The sequence below is a fragment of the Ictidomys tridecemlineatus genome, chromosome 10 (assembly GCF_052094955.1).
Source record: "Ictidomys tridecemlineatus isolate mIctTri1 chromosome 10, mIctTri1.hap1, whole genome shotgun sequence".
NCBI lineage: Eukaryota > Metazoa > Chordata > Mammalia > Rodentia > Sciuridae > Ictidomys > Ictidomys tridecemlineatus.
Genome location: NC_135486.1, coordinates 63,511,617 through 63,531,491, shown reverse-complemented (window position 1 = coordinate 63,531,491; position 19,875 = coordinate 63,511,617). Strand labels below are relative to the sequence as shown.

The following is a 19,875-nucleotide window of genomic DNA, read 5'->3' as shown; positions in this document are numbered from 1 at the left end:
CTGCCTGATAAGATGACACCCTATCCCAAGGCCTCTTCAGATGTGACACATTCAGAACTCTCTGGGGAAACGAAAAGTACCTACCTTATAATGCCCAACCACAGGGCCCCTTTCTGGACCCAGTGTGCTTCAGTGAAAAAAAAACATGTTTTTTTTGTGATGAGCTTGGACTGGGTTATAAAGCTATGAATCCAATGTTACCCTGTGCTTGTCAGTCTATATTTCTTTCTATAATTCCTGAATCAAAGATGTACACATTTTCACAATTAATTTCTGAAATTAGAATGTAACCTGTAGTTAATGTGCACCCTCCCTATGATAGTAGGTGTTTTTTTTTTCATGGAAAGTTATTAAATCACAATATTTAAGTTTCCTCTTTACAATTAGAAAAATCAATTTAAAAAATCTTATGGAAAACAAGCATGAGAAGAGTTCTGTAAAAAAGGTGGGGTTAATGAAAAGAAACTAAGCCCACTGAGACATATTCTGATGCTATGTTAAACAGCGTGGTACTGTCACATCAGCAGACGGATTTCTGAAAAAGACTAAACCCAAATTAACTTGGGAATTTGGGGTAAGAGTGACATTCCACATCATTCCTATTACTGGGAAACAATAAGATGTTTAATAAATAGTGTTACGAAAAACAGGTAACCTTAGTTAAAAAAAAAAAAAAAGATCTCAATCCTATTTCTTACTCCAAAATAAATTCCAGAGGCATCATAAGAAAAACCTCTATAATCAAAAGTATGCCACAAATCAAAATGACACTGAGATTTCATCTCACACTAGTCAGAATGGCAGTCATAGAGAATACAAATATTAATAAATGCTGGAGAGGATATGAAGAAAAAGGAGCACTTTTATACTGTTGGTGGGACTGTAAATTAGTACAACACTATGAAAATCAGTATGGAGCCTCCTCAATAGACTAGGCATGGGAACACCATATGACCCAGCTATACCACTTCTTGATATTTATCCTGAAAAATTAAAGTCACCTTACTACAGTGATACAAGCATCCCATGCTTATAGCAACACAATTCACAATAAACAAACTATGGAAGCTGCCAAGGTATCCATCAATGTATGAATGGATAAAGAAAATGTGGAGTTTTACTCAGCCATAAAGAATAAAATTATGTCATTTGCAGAAAAATGGATGGAACTAGAGACTATCATGTTAAGCAAAATATGTCAAACTTAAAAGGTTAACAGTAGAATGTATTCTCTCACACAGAAGATACAGAAGAAAAAGGAAAAGAAAGGCAGGGATGAATCTCCTAAAAATCAAAGAAACATCAATAGAGGAAGGGATCAAAGGGTAGAAAGTGGGACGGGGTAATGCTGGGGAGTGATATTAGCTGATATGAGTGATTATTACCTAGTGTGAATGTACAGATACGTAACAACAAAGCTCATCAATATGTACTATAATACACCAATAAAATAATGTGAGTGAGGGGCTGGGGTTGTGGCTCAGCAGTAGAGCGCTCGCCTAGCATGTGCAAGGCCCGGGTTCGATCCTCAGCACTACATAAGAATAAATAAAATAAAGGTATCGTGTTCAACAACTTCTTAATAAAATAATTAAATAATAAATTTTTTAAAATGTGGGGGGAAAATGTGATATGGTGCCAGACACAGTGGCACATACCTGTAATCCCAGCAACTTTGGAGGCTGAGACAAGTTCAAGACCAGCCTTAGCAACTTAGTGAGACCCTGTCTCAAAAATAAAAAACAGAAAGGGCTGGGGATACAGCTCAGTGGTTGAGCACACCTAGGTTTAATCCCGGGTACCAAAAAAAATTAAAATAAAGCATTTAAGTATCTCTACTTAACAATTAGATAGTGGAGCATTTCCTCTGTATCTATGATCATTTATAAATCAACATCCATAAATCAAATGCACTTCTGTATATCAGTGACAAATCCTCAAAAAGGGAAATGAGGAAAACTACTCCATTTACAATAGCCTTAAAAAATAAAATAAAATACTTGGGAATCAACTTAATGAAAGATGTGAAAGATCTACATAATAAAAATTACAGAAGCCTAAAGAAAGAAATCAAAGAAGACCTTAGAACATGAAAAGAGCTACCTTGCTCTTGAATAGGCAGAATTAATATTATCAAAATGACCATACTACCAAAAGCACTACACAGATTTAATGCAATTCTGATCAAAATCCCAATGACATTCCTCACAGAAATAGAAAAAGCAACATGAAATTCATCTGGAAAAATAAAAGCCCTAGAATAGCTAAAGCTATCCTTAGCAGGAAGAGTGAAGCAGGTGGCATCACTATACCAGATCTATAAACTATACTACAGAGCAATAGTAATGAAAACAGCATGGTATTGGCACCAAAACAATGGTACACATTAGACGACTCAGAGACTAACCCACAAAATTATAATTATCTTATTTAGACAAAGGTGCCAAAAATATGCATTGGAGAAAAGATAAGACTCTTCAACAAATGGTGCTGGGAAAACTGGAAATCCATATGCAACAAAATGAAATTAAACCCCTATCTCTTCCCATGCACAAAACTCAACTCAAAATGGATCAAGGACCTAGGAATAAAACCAGAGAACCTGCGTCTAACAGAAGAAAAAGTAGGCCCTAATCTCCATCATGTGGAATTAGGCCCCAACTTCCTTAATAAGACTCCTTTGGTGCAAGAATTAAAATCAAGAATCAATAAATTGGGGGGCTGGGGATGTGGCTCAAGCGGTAACGCGCTAGCCTGGCATGCGCGGGGCGCTGGGTTCAATCCTCAGCACCACATAAAAATAAAATAAAGCTGTTGTGTCCACCGAAAACTGAAAAATAAATACTAAAAACCCCTCTCTCTCTCTTTTCTCTCTCTTTAAAAAAAAAAAAAAATCAATAAATGGGACGGATTCAAACTAAAAAGTTTCTTCTCAGCAAAAGAAACATCTGTGAGGTGAATAGAGAACCTACATCTGGAGAGCAAATCTTACCCCTTACACATCAGATAGAGCACTAATCTCTAGAGTATTTAAAGAATTCAAAAAGCTAAGCACCAAAAAAACAAATAACCCAATCAATAAATGGGCTAAGGACCTGAACAGAAACTTCTCAGAAGATGGTACACAATCCATCAACAAATATGTGAAAAATGTTCATCACTGCCAGCAATTACAGAAATGCAAAAAAAAACCACTCTAAGATCTCATCTCACTCCAGTCAGAATGACAGCTATTAAGAATACAAACAACAATAAGTGTCCGTGAGGATGTGGGGAAAAAGATACACTCATATATTGCACTGCAAACTAGTGCAGCCAATTTGGAAAGCAGTAAGGAGATTCCTTGGAAAATTGGAAATGGAACCACCATTTGACCCATCTATCCCTTTCCTCAGTCTATACCCAAAGGACTTAAATAAAACAGCATACTACAGGGACACAGCCACATCAATGTTTATAGCAGCACAATTCACAATAGCTAAACTGTGGAACCAACCTAGATGCTCTTCAATAGATGAATGGATAAAAAAAAAAAAAAAAAAACGTGGCATATATACACAATGGAATATTACTCAGCAATAAAAGAGAATAAAATCATGGCATTTGCAGGTAAATGGATGGAGTTAGAGAAGATAATGCTAAAAAGTCAGCCAATCCCAAAAAAATAAATGCCAAATGTTTTCTCTGATATAAGGAGGCTGATTCATAGTGGGATAGGAAAGGGGAACATGGGAGGATTAGATGAATTCTAGATAGGGCAGAGAGATGGGAGGAGAAGGGAGGGAGCATGGGAATGTGGTGGAATGTGATGGACATTATTATCCAAAGTACATGTATGAAGACACAATTTGTTGTGAATATACTTTGTATACTTTGGTGCCAAGGATTGAACCAGAGCCGGGGATTGAACCAGAGATATGAAAAATTGTGCTCTATATGTGTAATATGAATTGTAATGCATTCTGCTGTCATATATAAATTTTAAAAATTAATTTAAAAAAAGAGAAAACTGATTGGAATTCTCAAGCTAAAATTATGGTTCTACTACGGGCTGGTTCACTGCTGAGGCAAAACAGTACTGATGATATAAGCCCATTTGCATACATAATTGCTATGTGTGCAAACACATACATATAAGGACATTTACTTTGCACTCTATACAATTATGTGTTATACATATGTAAGAAACAAAATATAAATGCACACACACATACATGCATGCTTATATCTGTATAGAAATTCTGTCAAGACCCCTAAACTGGTAATAGCAGCTATTTCGGGCTGGGGATGTGGCTCAAGCGGTAGCGCGCTCGCCTGGCATGTGTGCGACCCGGGTTCGATCCTCAGCACCACGTACAAACAAAGATGTTGTGTCCGCCGAGAACTAAAAAATAAATATTAAAAATTCTCTCTCTCTCCCTCTCTCTCTCTCCCCCGCCCTCACTCTATCTTTAAAAAAAAAAAAAAAAAATAGCAGCTATTTCCAGGAGGAAATCTAGATACCCAGGACTAGAAGGGAGAATATCTACTTTTCATCCCATGTATTTATATACCTTTTGAATTCACAATCATGAGCATGCAAACATCACATATGCATATATGCACACATAGCAATTATGTATGCAAATATTTTCATAATGAGGGCTGGGATTGTGGCTCAGTAGTAGAGTGCTCAAGTAGCATATGTGAAGCCACATAAAAAATAAATAAATAAATAAATAAATAAAAGGTATTAAAAAAATAAAATATATTAAAAAATTTTCATAATGAGAAAAACATTTTAAATGCTAAAAACTGTTCTTTTGAAATTGTAATGGCCATTATCTTCTTACTACATTAAGAGATTCATCATGGGGCTGGGGTTGTGGCTCAGTGGTAGCGAGCTTGCCTAGCACGCACAAGGCACTGGGTTCGATCCTCAGCACCACATAAATGTAAAATAAAGATAGTGTGTCCACCTAAAAAAAAAAAAGAGAGAGAGAGAGAGATTCATCATACCCTCTACCCACACCTTGTCTCTTTTTCTACCTTAACTCACCTTGGCATTAGCAGTATCAAAAATAGTTTCAATGAGTAAGATATCAACTCCACCATCCAGAAGTCCTCTGGCCTGCTCTTGGTATGCTTCAACAAGCTCATCAAACGCTGCAAAAAAATAAGTCACACCCATCATATCAGTCACCAACATCCTCTGAACTGCACTCAGGTAAGGTGACTTCAGGGCTAGCACACTGAACCCACTGCTGGCTTATAATGCATCCACTGAAAACAACAAACTTTTTTTCCCTCAGTACTTGGTATTGAACCCAGGGATGCTTGACCACTGACCTACATCCCATTCGTTTTTTGTTTGTTTGTTTGTTTGTTTTTGAGACAGGATCTCAATAAGTTACCAAGGATAGCCTCAAACTTGTGATCCTCCTGCCTCAGCCTCTGGAGTTGATGGAATCATAGATGAGTGCCATCATGGCCGGCTAAAACACAATGTCTATAAGAAACCAAATACAGAAATAACACAGTGATAGAAAAAAGAAAATTTAAAAAGAAATATGGCAGTGACAGAAGGAAAACAAACAAACTGAACACACACACCTGTTTCTGAATACTTTCCACATGACCTCCTTCCCATGGATAAGTTAGGAGTGACTAGGAAGGTGTGTCAATTTCCTAAACTATGTACTTTATTCTCAACTCTTTAAAATACATTTTTCTCAAAGACTTTTTTTTTGGGGGGGGGGGTCTCAGGTATTGAACCCAGGGGCACTTAACCAATGAACCACATCCCTAGCCCTTCTCATTTTTTATTTTGAGACAGGGCCTCACTAAGTTGCTGAGGCTGCCTTCTAACTTTAGATCCTCCTTCCTCAGCCTCTGGAACCACCAGGATTACAGACATGCACCACCATGTCCAACCCTAAAAAATCATTCTAATCAATCAATTAAGAGAGATCTCTGGAGGGTAAGAAACATAATCTGGATACAACACAAGTTGTCTTTAAGTCTCACACTCTGGGGTAAAAGGCTACACTCCTGTGATTTTCACTCAATCCTTTTAGATCAACTCTTTCAGAGAGGCAACCTCTCTGATGGGCAATCTTGATCTCAAACAAAATTTTACTCCCAGGTAAAATATTTGCTAGAAATGTACTGTACTGTCTATATTCACCTGAGAGGTAGTTATCCCTCTCCCCATTTTATCTCCCAACCAAAACTGAAAAAAGTACTTAGGTGTTCTATGAGAGAAGCTTAAGTAGCAAAGTTATGCTCACTTTAAGTATACCTGACCTTATACAGCACAGGAGGAGAGGTTAGTTCCCCACTGTCCTATCTAGACAAGAGAGACCATCAATCACATATACATAGTGCAGTATCACGACATGCAAAGTGCTGTAACAAAAACCAACAAACTGTAATTATGTGAAATTGTCATCTATACAAAATGCATTACCATATATGGTATTGTTAGTATTCAGCCTGAAAAGTTTAATTCTTTTTGTTTTTTGTAGTCTTGATGCTTAGACACTGACTTAGATTCCTGAGTTTCGGGTCAAATCAGAATAAAGTACATTTACATATACTAGTTTTTAATTTTTTAATACTAGTACATTTAGATACTTTGTATTACTAAATTAAATGGCAATATACTGGGTCTTTTATAATATACTAAGAGCTGGTATTCAGATGTGCTCAACTTTTCACTTTGAAACTTTCTTACAATTGGTTTTGTTTCAATAGATGATAAAGAACAACTAACAAATCACCATATACATCTGAGAGCAAGCTCAAATAATAAGAGCAATTAACTTTTTATTTAGATATCCACCATATTTCAAAACACTATACTGTAAGCCCTTTTCATAGATGAAATCACAATATCCCTGAAGTAAATCCTGTTACTGTCCCCACTTTACAGATTACTAAAGCACAAGGGTACTTTCCCAAGGTCCCTGATTATGTGTCATAAATACTCACTGATGTTCCTAAAATCTGGTCTTTCCACAGATGGAGACACAGAGAGTGTCTTATTAGTTGGGCCCAGAGCTCCTGCAACAAACCTCTTGATTCCTTTGGGAAAAGAAAAACAAGAATAAATCCTCTAACAACTCAAATCTTTTTGTTGTAAACTAATAGGCTATAAGACTTCTCGTTGAACTCAGGGCTTTGCCCACAACTCAAAATCTAAAAAGCTCTCAAAGCCCAAATTTTTTTTTCTTAATTGAACTGACAACAAACCTGCCTTCTACTGAAATAATAAACAGCTGTTTAGAGTCTTTTTGCCTTTTAGTGCACTTGTTCACAGATTCTGCTAATACATGTTTGGTTATGGGGGTTGCCCCAGACTCCCTGGGAAAATCATGGACTACAGGGGATATTTAAATATTCTCACCAAGCCAATCAAAACAACTAAATCCTCACACATGCAACCTCCAAGTCTTTCTATAAGTAATCCTTTCCTACCATCTCGCTATGTTTGGACAAATTGTCTCCCCATTCTTAAGAAACCTTGAAGAGAGGCTGAAGTTGCAACTCAGTGGTAGAACACTTGCTTAGCATGTGTGAAGCACTGGGTTTGATTCTCAGCACTGCATATAAGTAAATAAAGATCCATCAACAACTAAAAAAATAAATAAATATAATAAAAAAGAAATCTTGAAAATCCTGATCTTAACCTGAAATGTTTAAGTAAAAATTAATAATTATAAAACTTGAAATTCAGGTATGAAGGATATTTAATATTGCTTTAACAATTCTTTAATAACCCTGCCTCTGGGCCACATGGAGATGTTGTTCTCATCTGCATATCACACCACTCACTGCCTCTGGTGACTGTAGCCACTCAATGACCTGGGCTGTGCTGTAGGACTAAACTGGAAAAGACTACAACTAGTTAATAACCCAGCTTGTGAGCAGGCTACAGGCCCAAATATTATCTTCTGCAAAGCTTAGCAATAATACAGTATAAGAAAAATGTCCTTATCTCTCCCTGCTTCAGCTGGTTCAGTATCCTCTGACCTGTCCATACGTTACTGTGGATTTAAACTTTATCTCTCAGAAACAGAGTTCCCATTAAGCTGATTTGGTTTTCATTAATATGCTTGCCTAACTTCCTAACAATTCTGCATTATATATTTTCTATTGGCAATAACTTCACATTTCCAACTCCTAAAGGGCTCGATTTATTTCCTCTATTCCATCTCTCTCTCAAAATTCTCCCACCAATGTTCTGAGGGCAACCTATAGGAGGTTAGTTATTTCAGAACACTTTTCAAGTCTCAGTAAGACTAAATCTAAGCCCTCTTCTGTGTGCTGCAGTGCCTTCAAGGTCCATTAGTAGGATAAAGTGGAAAATGCTCCAAAGGCATCCCCTTTGCTTAAATAAGCCAGCCTGGGAGCAGGGTGGCTTTACAGTGATGACATCAAATGTCCTAATGATAACAAAAATAATCAAATAAGCCAGCTAAACCTTTAAGAACCTGATGAGGGGATTCCACAGGGAGAAACAGGATTATAGCTCTTTCACAGGAAAATAATGGGCCTAGCTACAAAGTCAGACTATAAACAATGGCAGGGTTTAAAAAAAAAAAAAAAAAAAAAAAAAAACGAGTCCAAGGCCCACAGAAATAGCATGACAGCAGAGATGATGAATACTTCATTATGAAACTGCAGAGAAGCAACCTACAAACAAATTAAAATACAGTATCTACAATTGCTCATAGGCCAAAGGTCATGTAAGGAAAACTGCAGTAAGAACAACACATTATAGCCAAGAACACTGAAGCAATCATTGTGCAAGAAAGAAAGGAGAGCATCCTTTACCTGTCTGTCGAGTTATCTCTTCAGCAGCTTTTCTGGCCACACCTGCAGAGCACTTGTTCATCCGGTAAGCCTAATATATCAACCACTAATGTTAGTTTGTCCTGCTTTTCCTCCATGCAATAAATAAAGCATCTATATAGCCATCTAATACCTAGTTGTATTCAGAAAAGAAACATAAAGTGAATTAATGTGAGAACAAAGTGAAAACTTAACCAAGAAGATCTATCAGTTACCCTAGCCTCAAAAGATAGTAGGGAATGGCAAGTCCTTGGGAACTTCTTCTAAAAGGATCTTCTCCTAAACCAGCTGGTAAAAAAAAAAAAAAAAAAAAAACACTGGACACCTGGCATGCCACAGAATAACTGGTATAGTTATATATTCTGCAAATTACGAAAAACAGTAATGGGGAAAACACAGGCTTAGACCTAGGTTCTAGGTCTAGCTCTGTCACTGCCTGGCCAGACAATCCCATAGCAACTTTCCCTGGTCCTGATTTCCTTCACTGTAAAATGGCTGAATGAGTAGTTCTAAACTTTCTGCAGATTATTAGCCTCTTAAGAATTTGATAAAGGGGTCTGGGGTTGTGGCTCAATGGTAGAGTGCTTGCCTAGCATGTGTGAGGCACTGGGTTCAATTCTTAGCACCACATATAAATACATTTAAAAAAAAAACAAAGGTCCATTGACAACTAAAAAATATTTTTTAAAAATAGAATTTGATAAAGAACCATGAACCAGGAGCTGGGGATGTGGCTCAAGCGGTAGCGCGCTCGCCTAGCATGCGTGCGGCCCGGGTTCGATCCTCAGCAGCACCACATACCAACAAAGATGTTGTGTCCGCCGAGAACTAAGAAAAAATAAATAAATGTTAAAAAAAAAAAAAAAAAAAAAGAACCATGAACCATCTTTGGGGAAATAAGCACATACACAGTGTGGCCTGGAAGTTAAGGAGGTCTGGGTCTCTTCAAGAGCCCTTCCACATGCCAGGTTTGTGAACTTCATGATCTCTTTCAACTCTTAAGATCCATGTGCCTTGGATCCTCATATCAGATAATTAAGAAACCATAATATCTTATGTGTGGTTGGCAAAGTATGGCTCATGGGCAATCCAGGCCCTATTTTTATAAATAAAGTTTTTCTGGAATGCAGTCATAACCATTTATCTACATATTATCTACAGGTGCACACAATGATTATGACTTTACCAAAGGCAACTGCAAAACAAGCATCATTTGTATTTGATTATTACTTGTTCATAAAAGAAACCATTTGGAAAATGAATGAGTTGCTTTGCTCATAAGCAGAAAAGTTTCAAACTATTTTGCATGTATCACCACAAACAACAGAAACAAGCCATTAGCTTCATCCTGTAGCTTCAAATGGTTTTCTTACTAGCAACTACCAACACAGCAAAAGCTCATAAGCTTCTCAAATGGGAGAAAAAGTGAAGTTCTTACCAAGTGTTCAAGGCCATAGTCAGCCTGGGCAATACTAGTGCTACTAAAAGTATTTGTTTCGATGATATCTGCTCCAGCCACCAAGTATTCCTGCAACAACACAATCATATCAATTCTCAGTTCAGTGTCCCTGTCCCCCAAAAATAAACACATCCTTTCATCACCATCACTGCCAACCACCTTTTGACTACTTACTAAGGGTAAAACAGTGTATCAGAAACTAGAGACACAGGAAGGTATAAGGATTTCACAAAAAGGCATGTGTTTCAAGAAATAAGCACAGAACTTTCAGTCAGATGAAGTTAACACACTAAGGTTATATAAATTCTGTCAAGTTCCTTCAAGTCTCAGTCCCAGTCTCCTCATCTGAAAGTACTACAACCCTCTTCTTCAGTCAGTGCAGCTGTATAATACAAGGTAACACTTCACATGTCTGGCACATCTTGGGCACTCAACAAACATCAATTCTGACCCCTTACCTTCTCCCTGCTTCAGCACCCCGATTCCCAATGAAAACTGCACCAACTGAACTCAAATTCAGACCCTCTTTTTAATCCACATCTCCTATTCTCTCTGGCCCAAACCTGCACCCTTACTGGAACCTTAAGGACTCTAATACCATACAGTTTGTTCTCCCTGTTTGAAACCCATCTTCCTGATTTCACTCTTTGGATACGAATTCAATCTCAATCTAATGCCCTAGAATCTCTCAATCCCCCTGATTTTCCAACAATAAGTAAATTCAATCCTTCAAAGGTGATGAACAATGTTTGCAAAAAAGCTAGGCAATGAAAAACAACATAAACACAAATGTAACAACTGTAAGTCACAAACACCCTAAATACTGTCAACAGGAAGACAGCTAAATAAATTATATATTCATTTTATTACCAGCCATGTGACAGCTAAAAAAATAAAGCTTTTTAAAAATCTCCATATCCTACATATGAAGATCTTTCAAAGTATTGTTCAATAGAAAAACAAAATAAAGCTAGGCGTGGTGGCACACACATTTAATTCTAGCAACTTGGGAAGCTAAGGCAAGAAGATCACAGATTTGAGGTCAGCCTAAGCAACTTAGGGAGAATCTGTCTCAAAATAAAAAGGGCTGGGGATGTAGTTCAGTAGTAGACAGAGTTCCCTTGGGTTCAATCCCCACTATCAAAAAAAAGAAAACCAAAAAAGAATAATATGTAAAGATGATACTACTAAAACACATGTGTACTAACAGTTCCTACACATACATAAATAAATGTATAAACATATAACACAAGGATCTGAAAAGACAGAGAGAAACTAAGAGTGGTTAGTTATCTCTGGGGGAAAAAAATAGCAATGTGGAGTAATTGATGGGAATTTATTCTTATCACTGGGTTTTGTTGTATAAGAATGAATTTTAAAATTTAATTTTTTAACAAAGAAAAAGAAAAATGAAAAACTTTAATGCCTATGAATAACAGATTAATTAAGCAAACAGGTTATTATGAAATTATAAAGCCATGTTTTAGAACATTTAATGCTAATGGTATATAAGAAAAAACTACAAATTATAAAATAGTATGAAGCAATAAAATTCAACTTAATTTTTAAAAATCCAAGTGCAGAAAAGTAGAAAAAATGTTATTAGGGATTTTGTTTATTTTGTTTGGTATCATGGTTCAAACCATAGAGTACTATACCACCAAGCTACTACCCCAGCCCATTTGAGACATGGTCTTACTTTACTAAGGGCTTCAAGTTGCTAAAGCTAGCCTTGACCTTGTAATCCTCCTGCCTTAGCCTCCCAAGTCACTGGGACTACAAGCCTGCATTATCATGCCTCACTAGAAAATTAGATGAAAAATCAACTAGAATACATGAATGGTAGTTATGCCTTGAGATTTTGTAATGGGTGAGGACCTGCTTCCTGGTTCACAGAGGATATCTTCCTACTGTGCCTTCACATGGAAGAGTTGAATGAGCTCCCTCTATTAACAGGGCGCCTCTTACCACCATCACATTGGGCATTAGGATTTAACAGGTGACTCTTAGGGGTACACCAATATTTACAACATAGCTGCTCTTATAAGACACAGACTTTGCTTTCTCTTTCTGCTGTCCACCATGTGAGGACACAATGAGAAGATGGTTATCTGTGAATAGGAAGAGGGCCCATAGCAGGCACCAAATCTGCTGGCACTTCAATCCCAAGAACTGTGAAAAAAAAAAAAGAATACAGTTGTTTAAGTCTTCCAGTCTAACTTATCACAGCAGCCCAAATCAACTAAGATACCATCTTTTGAGATTTCTTCTTAAGAGCTGTGTCAGTAACTTAAACAAGGTAGTGAACCATTAATTTGCCAGAATTTTAGGGTTCTTCACTGGAGTTTGCCTCAAAAGCATAAAACCAACTACTTCTTATCTGTTTATCCCAAATACTAAACACTAAAACACTTTATTTTCTATCCCACACCAGCTTTCTTAATAAATCATCTTTCTTCTGTATTCTCCAGAGCACACAGGAGTGTTCTGACTCGGTACATGAAACAGTTTGAGAGAACGTTAAGAAGCTAGAAAAATTACCTTATGGATTTGGTAAATGATATCAGGTTGAGTTATACTTAAAATATCATTGTTGCCTTTCAGTGGTTTGGCATGGTCTTTAAATTCTTGACCTTGGAACTTTTCTTCACTTAGCTTGTACCGCTGGATCATGGTCCCCATTCCGCCATCAAGCACCATAATCCTCTTCCTCAGAATGGCTTCAATCTCATCCTGAAGTGTTTTCTTCATACCTCCTTTAAAGAAAGTAAAATCTAACTTTGAAAAATGAAAGATAACCCAGGCACAGTGGCACATCTATAATCCCAGCAGCTGAGGAGGGTGAGGCAGGAGGATCCTCAGTTCAAAGCCAGCCTCAACAATAGCAAGGCAGTAAGCAACTCAATGAGACCATGTCTCTAAATAAAATACCAAAAAGAAAAGGGCTGGGGATATGGCTCAGTGGTTAAGTGCCCCTAAGTTCAATCCCCAGTACCCACCCTACCACCCCCAAAAAAGAATGAAAGATAAACCAGGTGTGGTGGTGAATGCCTGTAATCCCAGGAGGCTGAGGCAGGAGGATCCCAAGTTCAAGCCCAGGAATTTAGCAAGATCCTGTCTCAAAATTAAAAAAAAAAAAAAAAAAAAAAAAAAACAACACCTTTTTAGATTTTTTTGTGTTGGTAGTGGTAGATGAAAACAATACCTTTGGGGCTGGGGATGTGGCTCAAGCGGTAGCATGCTCGCCTGGCATGCGTGCGGCCCAGATTCGATCCTCAGCACCACATACAAACTAAGATGTTGTGTCCGCTGATAAATAAAATATTAAAAAATTCAAAAAAGAAAACAATATCTTTATTTTATTTATTGTTATGTGGTGCTGAGGATCGAACCCAGTGCCTCACACATGTTAGGCAAGTGCTCTACCACTGAGCTACAATAAGTAAAAATAAAGAGTAAAAGAAAAAAAAGATTTGGAGGAAGAGTTCAGGATAGTTTATAATTCACAATAAGGAGGAATATGTGAAGCTCATAAAAGATGCACTATAACTCTACAGCTTAGGTGAAGCACCAAACCAAGAAGAAAGCAGGCTGGTCCTATTTCAGATGTGAAACAATCTCCACTTAAACTCACAGGGTCTCATTTCAGGGTGAATTCAAAAAAGGAATTTTAAAAAAGGAATTTCAGTTGGATATATTATAGGTTAAAGTGTTATTGCCATTTAATTGTCTGCACTGAGGTTTGGCTTCTTTCTGCCAGATTAATGTTCATTTCCAAACCTGAAAATATGCCATTCCTGTCTCAACAGCAACAGGCTTCTACATTAATCACATACTTATTTTTCCTTTAAAGATGTAAGATTTCCCACTGAGAGAAAATCAGACTTCCTCCTAAGAGTTGTTGGTCTAGGTGTCCACTGTCCTTGTTCTTCAGTATTCCAAGCTTAGCTTTTCCAGTGGAAGGTTATCTTTCACTGGTATCTAATTAGCATTCTAACTCTCCAATTTCTAACCTTCTTTTAAGTTCTTAAGTCCCCTGAACAACTTTCCCTTGGCAGAGTGACCATTCATTGGAATGCTGCTCTTCCATGAAGAACTACCACCAACAGAAAGTAATAATTTATCTGCAATTAGGTCTAGAACACTCTGTACATTTCAGGACTAGCCAGGTCCTAAACAGAACAGATTCTTCCAAATTCCTTTCACAGTAAATATAGGAATATAGTATTGCAGTTCCCCCACTTAACTGGTTCTAGCACTATCTCAGAAATATTTTTATGCTTAATGTATGTATGTGATTTATATTACTAATGCAGAGCAGAGAGTCCTAAGAAATGTCCTTGGGGGTTGGGTTGTAGCATAGTAGTGGAACGCTTGCCTTAAATACGTGAGGCACTGGGTTCGATCCTGGCATCATATAAAAATAAATAAATCAATAAAGATATTGTCTCCATCTACAAGCAAAAAAAAAAAAAAGAAAGAAAGAAAGAAATGTCAGCCCAAGAGATCACACAGTATTTTATGATCTAGCCAATGCATTTTATTGGGTTTTTTTTTCTGTCATTAACATTTTATTTTTTAGCTAATATTTTGAGTTACAGCAAGTGTTCCAAAGAGCAAACATGGAATTAACTGGTTACAGGACCAATCAGATGTTGAGGTGGATAAGTCAGATAACACCACCTTTAAGAACTATCCTAAAGAATGACAAGATGAAATCATTAGCTAATAAACCCCTAATAATGTTAGTAATAAATTGCAGTATCAGGAATACATCTCTGGAGATACAATGACCTCACATAGGCTTGATTTTCTTAGGACTTCCCTTTCCACTGTGATAAACAGGAAGGAAAAAACATTCTTATTTTCTGCACCATAAGTAAGTAATCCCAATGCTTCCTCGCCTTTATTCTATTAAAGATCATCTTACTTCTGCCCTACAAATCCCTCTCAAGATACTTTTATTTTTGGATTCTTAATTTCCTTGGTTTGCACTTACTTGCTACCAAGGCATCTCTTTGCTTGTGCAGTATTCTATTTTTTAAATACTTTATTTCCCCATTTGATTTTAATAATCCAGAAAAGGATTAAGCTGATACCCTCACACTGAATCACTCATTCATTCTTTCATTAATCATTCATCAACTGAATTCCAAATAACATGTACAGTACCAGGCAAGGATGAAACTAAGAATTCTTTAGAAGGCTGTAGTTGAAATCTTCACACAGGAAGTATCTGCTAGTCTATCAGACTCCTCCCCCAGGGGATACAACCATGGTCTGAAGTCACAGACAGTTAGCCTTAAGACCCAATCTTGAGATTCAGGAATTCCCAGTTTTTCAATTAAACAGCTTCATTAAGATTCAACATTATGGGCTGTGTTTGTAGCTCAGTGGTAGAGCACTTGCCCAGCATGTGTGAGGCACTAGGTTCAATTATCAGCACCACATAAGAATAAATAAATAAAGGTACTGTGTCCATCTACAACTGTGTATGTGTGTGTGTGTGTGTGAAGAAAAATAAAGCAGGGGAAAAAAAGAAAAGACTGGACACAAGTAAGTGGCTAAGGGTTTTAGGAAGTTAAAATCTAATTGGAATCCTAACATACAGAGAAGCAGGAATACCTGAAAGGTGTTTTCTAGCCCACAGTCCTGACTCAGAGCTCTTTAAGGGCCCTATGCTTGGTTAAACTTGAGGGTGCTCAATAGCAGAAGGCAATAAAGTGAGGGGACTGGGCTAGATCCACCCAACAATTTTCCTGTCATTTTCTGTATTAAAAAAAAAAAAAACTCACTCACTATTCAAAGTATTCTAAATATTCAGAGACATACTGCTGCTACTATTACCTACATTCAGCTTAAGGAGTAATACTACTTCCTTTTTTAAAATAAATGAGGAAGAAGCCCAAAGCCATGAGTATGAGATTATTAAAATAACTATGATACCCCTTTCAGAAAGATCTTTCTGTTTTGTTTTTGGTATCAGGGACTGAACCCAGGCGCATTTTACCACTGTACTACATTCCCAATCTTAATTATTTTTTATTTGAGACAGTGCTGCTTAGTTGCTGAATGTCTCACTAAGTTGCTGAGACTGGTCTTGAACTTGCAATCCTCCTGCCAAGTTGCTGGGATTACAAGAGTGCCAGCTGGAGACAGGTCTAATTTTAAAGCATCAGTGCTGTGTTTCTCAGTCACAGTCCCCTTCGTTTCAACGACATTTCTACTAGGTCCATTTATCAGGACCTTAGTCCTGCCGAAGTCACCATCTACCCGAAGTCATTAGCTACCCTCGGATAAACTTCCTTCTGGATTATTCATTCAGTACTCATCCTGGAGCTGAACATCCTCGCGTCATAAAACAGACTTCTCTGTCCTTCTTACTAATTCTCTTGTTTCTACGTCTCCTACCACACATTTCTATAATGTTTTTGCCCACAAATTATGAGACCCAGAGTTCCTTACAAGACTGAAACTGTGGTCTGTTCTTGTGCGTATCTAGCATTTTCTCATTGTTGACCCCAGAGCCAGCAACATCACGATACTTGAGAGTGCCACTCCCCGCCCTGAGTCCCAGAGTGGGCCCAAAGGGGCTATTTAAAACCCTGGGAGCCCCTCGTCTCAGATCTGCAACACCAGCCAAAACTTAAATGTTTAAAACTGACGAAGTGGCTCGTGCCTACGTTCCCAGTGACTCGGAGGCTGAGGCAGGAGGATCGCAAATTCATAAACCAGCCTCAGCAGGAGGGCCCGGAGTCCAGTACCCAGCCCCGCAAAAAAAAAAAAAAAAAAAAGAAGAGAGAGACAGACAGAAGAGCCGAGACAGACAGCAGGTCTGGCCCTGGGGGCCTGGAGACCTGGGGTTCCCGCAGCGGCTCTGGCCTCCCTGGAGCCCGCGAGGTCCGCGCACACGCGAGAGCCAAGTTGGCGGCGCTCCTGGGGACGGCAAGCGGCCTACGCCACGGCGTAAAGTCCTGGCCGGGGCCGGCGTGGGCGCAGAGGCACGCGGCTAGAGGCCGCCGGGGCGGGGCGCCGCGCCTTACCGGGTTGCAGCGGGTCCTGCAGCGCGGGACTCATGTCGCCAAGCCCCCTCCGCTGGCCCGCGGACCCGCAGGGCAGCCGCGCCCTCCACAGGTGGCAGCCGCGGGCGACGCCGGCCAGCGGGCGAGCCAGGCCCGGTACCCTCGCGCGGCCGCAGACGGGTGTGGCACACGTGCCGCCTCCGCGTCACCGGCCGCCCTCGGTGCCAGCGCGGTCGCAATGGGGTCGCGGGAGGGCGCGGAAGCGGGTCGGCCGGCCACAGCTTCCAGAGAGCTTCCTCCGAGCCGCTACTCAGCTCGCGCCATCCTGAGCGCGGGAGGACCCGCCCCCTCCGGCCTGTGATTGGCCCGCACGCGCCCCTAGCAGGGCTATTGGCTGCCGGCCTCAACCAATCATCGAGGCTTTGCCCCGCTGCCGTCTGGGACGCAATCCCGGCCCGGTTCAGGCCCCGCGAGGCCTGTAGCATGCCTGCACCTGGACCAGATTCAAGTCGTGGCGTCAAGTCGCGCTGGCCTGCAGGAGCTAAGAGGTGGCTAAAGCCAAGAACTTGTAGTCCGAAGACCAACTCCAGTTCCTTTTCGGCGGCGTGGGGCAACACACTAAGCCTGTGTCTCCACACTCAGAAGAAGTGCTAGGGCGGTGTAATTACTGTTTTATGGAACTAGGATTAAGTTAAATTAAATCCTGTGGATGCACTGTGAAAACTCTGAAACACATATATGCATAATGATTGTCACTTATTGACCGTAAACATATATATATATATATATATATATATATATATATATATAGAGAGAGAGAGAGAGAGAGAGAGAGAGAGAGAGAGAGAGAGAGAGAGGCGGGGGGAGCGCTTTGGGATACACACTTGGATTGCAGAAACACAAGGTACACCACACCCCAACTCTTGCAGAAGGAATGCATATGTACTAAAAAATAACTGAACATGAAAAAGAACCATATAAAATGTCTCAAAAGAGAGGTTGAGGTTGTGGCTCAGTGGTAAAGTGCTTGCCTAGCATGCATAAGGCACCAGGTTCGATCCTCAGCATCACATAAAAATGATTAAAATAAAGGTATCGTGTCCAACTGCAACTAAAAAATAAATATATATTTTTAAACGTTTCAAAAGAGCTGCATTCTCTAAGAGTGTTGAGGGGAAACTTCAAAGAAGTAGCTGGGTCTTGAAAGAGACTCTTTATGCCAGCTAAATCCATTCCAGCCCAGGAAAAATTACCTTGAAATACACAGCACTTTAGAGAATGTGAATGAGGGACAGCTCTGTAAAGCTTATGTTGGTAGATGAGAGGAAAAGCAAATTAATCTAGAAAAATAAAATGGAGACCAAATTACGAAGTCTTGTGTTTTAAAAAAGGCATAAAGTCACATGCCGTTGTTTTATTGTATGTAATTATGCCTCAGTTTTTAAAAATCTCAAAAATTATGTGTGTAGTATCCTTACCAAAGGTGGTCATAGGAGAAGGAAGGAAATGGAGTGGAGGGGATAAATAGGATAGAGATAAGATAGTCCTGAAAAGCCAAAAGACTTTTTTTAAGATTATAAAGGCCAATTTTCAAATTATCATCTATAAGCTAAAGTTCATTAATAAGCATTATTGTTTGGATATGAGATGTCCCCAAAGCTCCTGCATTAATGCAAGAATATTCAGAAGCTAAATGGTTGGATTATGAGAGTTTTAACCTAATTCATCCTTCTTAGGTTTTGGTTTTTATGGGGTATTTTTGTTTGTTTTAGGTGCCAGGGATTGAACCCAGGCACACTTAAACACTGAGCCAGGTCCCCAGCCCTTTTTAAAATTTATTTTTAGACCGGGTCTTGCTAAGTTGTTGAGGCTGGCTTTGAACTCCCAGTACTTCTGCCTTGGCCTCTCAAGAGGCTGTCACCACACTCTGCCATCCTTCATAGTTTGAGTAGACTGAGTGCTCACTGTAGACAGGTGGGATATGGCTGGAGAAGGTATATTGGAGGGGTGTATCCTGGAAGGATTCCTCTTTCTTGCTGCCCCTTCCCTCTCTCTGTTTCCTGGCCTTCTTGAAGGACATAGCCAGCTCTCCACCACCTTGCCTTGCCACCTTGATGTTCTGCCTCACCTTGGCCCAGAGCATTAGAGCAGCCAACATGAACTACAACTCTGAAAACATCAGCCAAAATAAAATTTTTCTCCTCTAAGTTGGTCTTCTTGGGTATTTTGGTCACAGAGACTCAAAGCTGATTAAAAATCTCCTAGTAGATACTCCAGAACTGTGTATCAGTCTCTGCTTCTAACAAGTTAGCAAAAATTACTGTCTCAGCTAAAAATAAGTCTAGTATTTTCTTGACATCATCAAAGAATAAGACCAATGAATACATAATGCTTGGTGACTTCCTAGTACAAAAACTCACACAGCTCAAAGAAAAGTTCAAAAAATACTTTTATAGATCACATTGTGTGGCCCCCAAAGATATACTGAAGTCCTAACCCCACTGCTTGAGAATGTGACCTTATTTGGAAATGGGGTTGCTGCAGATGTAATCAGTTCAG

At 39.1% G+C, this 19,875-nt stretch overlaps 1 protein-coding gene across 8 annotated transcripts in view; it reads right to left on the bottom strand.

Moving 5' to 3' along the window:
• The window catches only part of Mtr (5-methyltetrahydrofolate-homocysteine methyltransferase), a 91,158-nt gene extending 73,488 nt beyond the window's left edge, over window positions 1–17,670 (bottom strand). For 7 of the 8 annotated variants that reach the window (XR_005731009.2, XM_040278705.2, XM_040278704.2 and 4 more), the window contains exons 1-6: window positions 17,338–17,670; window positions 12,836–13,050; window positions 10,274–10,363; window positions 8,818–8,887; window positions 6,973–7,065; window positions 5,039–5,145 (exon numbers count right to left, since the gene is read on the bottom strand). Coding sequence is in view for 7 of the 8 variants with exons in the window: in XM_040278705.2 (XP_040134639.2) it covers window positions 5,039–5,145; window positions 6,973–7,065; window positions 8,818–8,887; window positions 10,274–10,363; window positions 12,836–13,050; window positions 17,338–17,371 (609 nt within the window). In the remaining variant the exon portion in view is untranslated. The remainder of the gene's footprint in view (window positions 1–5,038; window positions 5,146–6,972; window positions 7,066–8,817; window positions 8,888–10,273; window positions 10,364–12,835; window positions 13,051–17,337) is intronic. The other variant, XM_078023101.1, reaches the window with a different exon arrangement.
• Window positions 17,671–19,875: the final 2,205 nt, after the last annotated feature.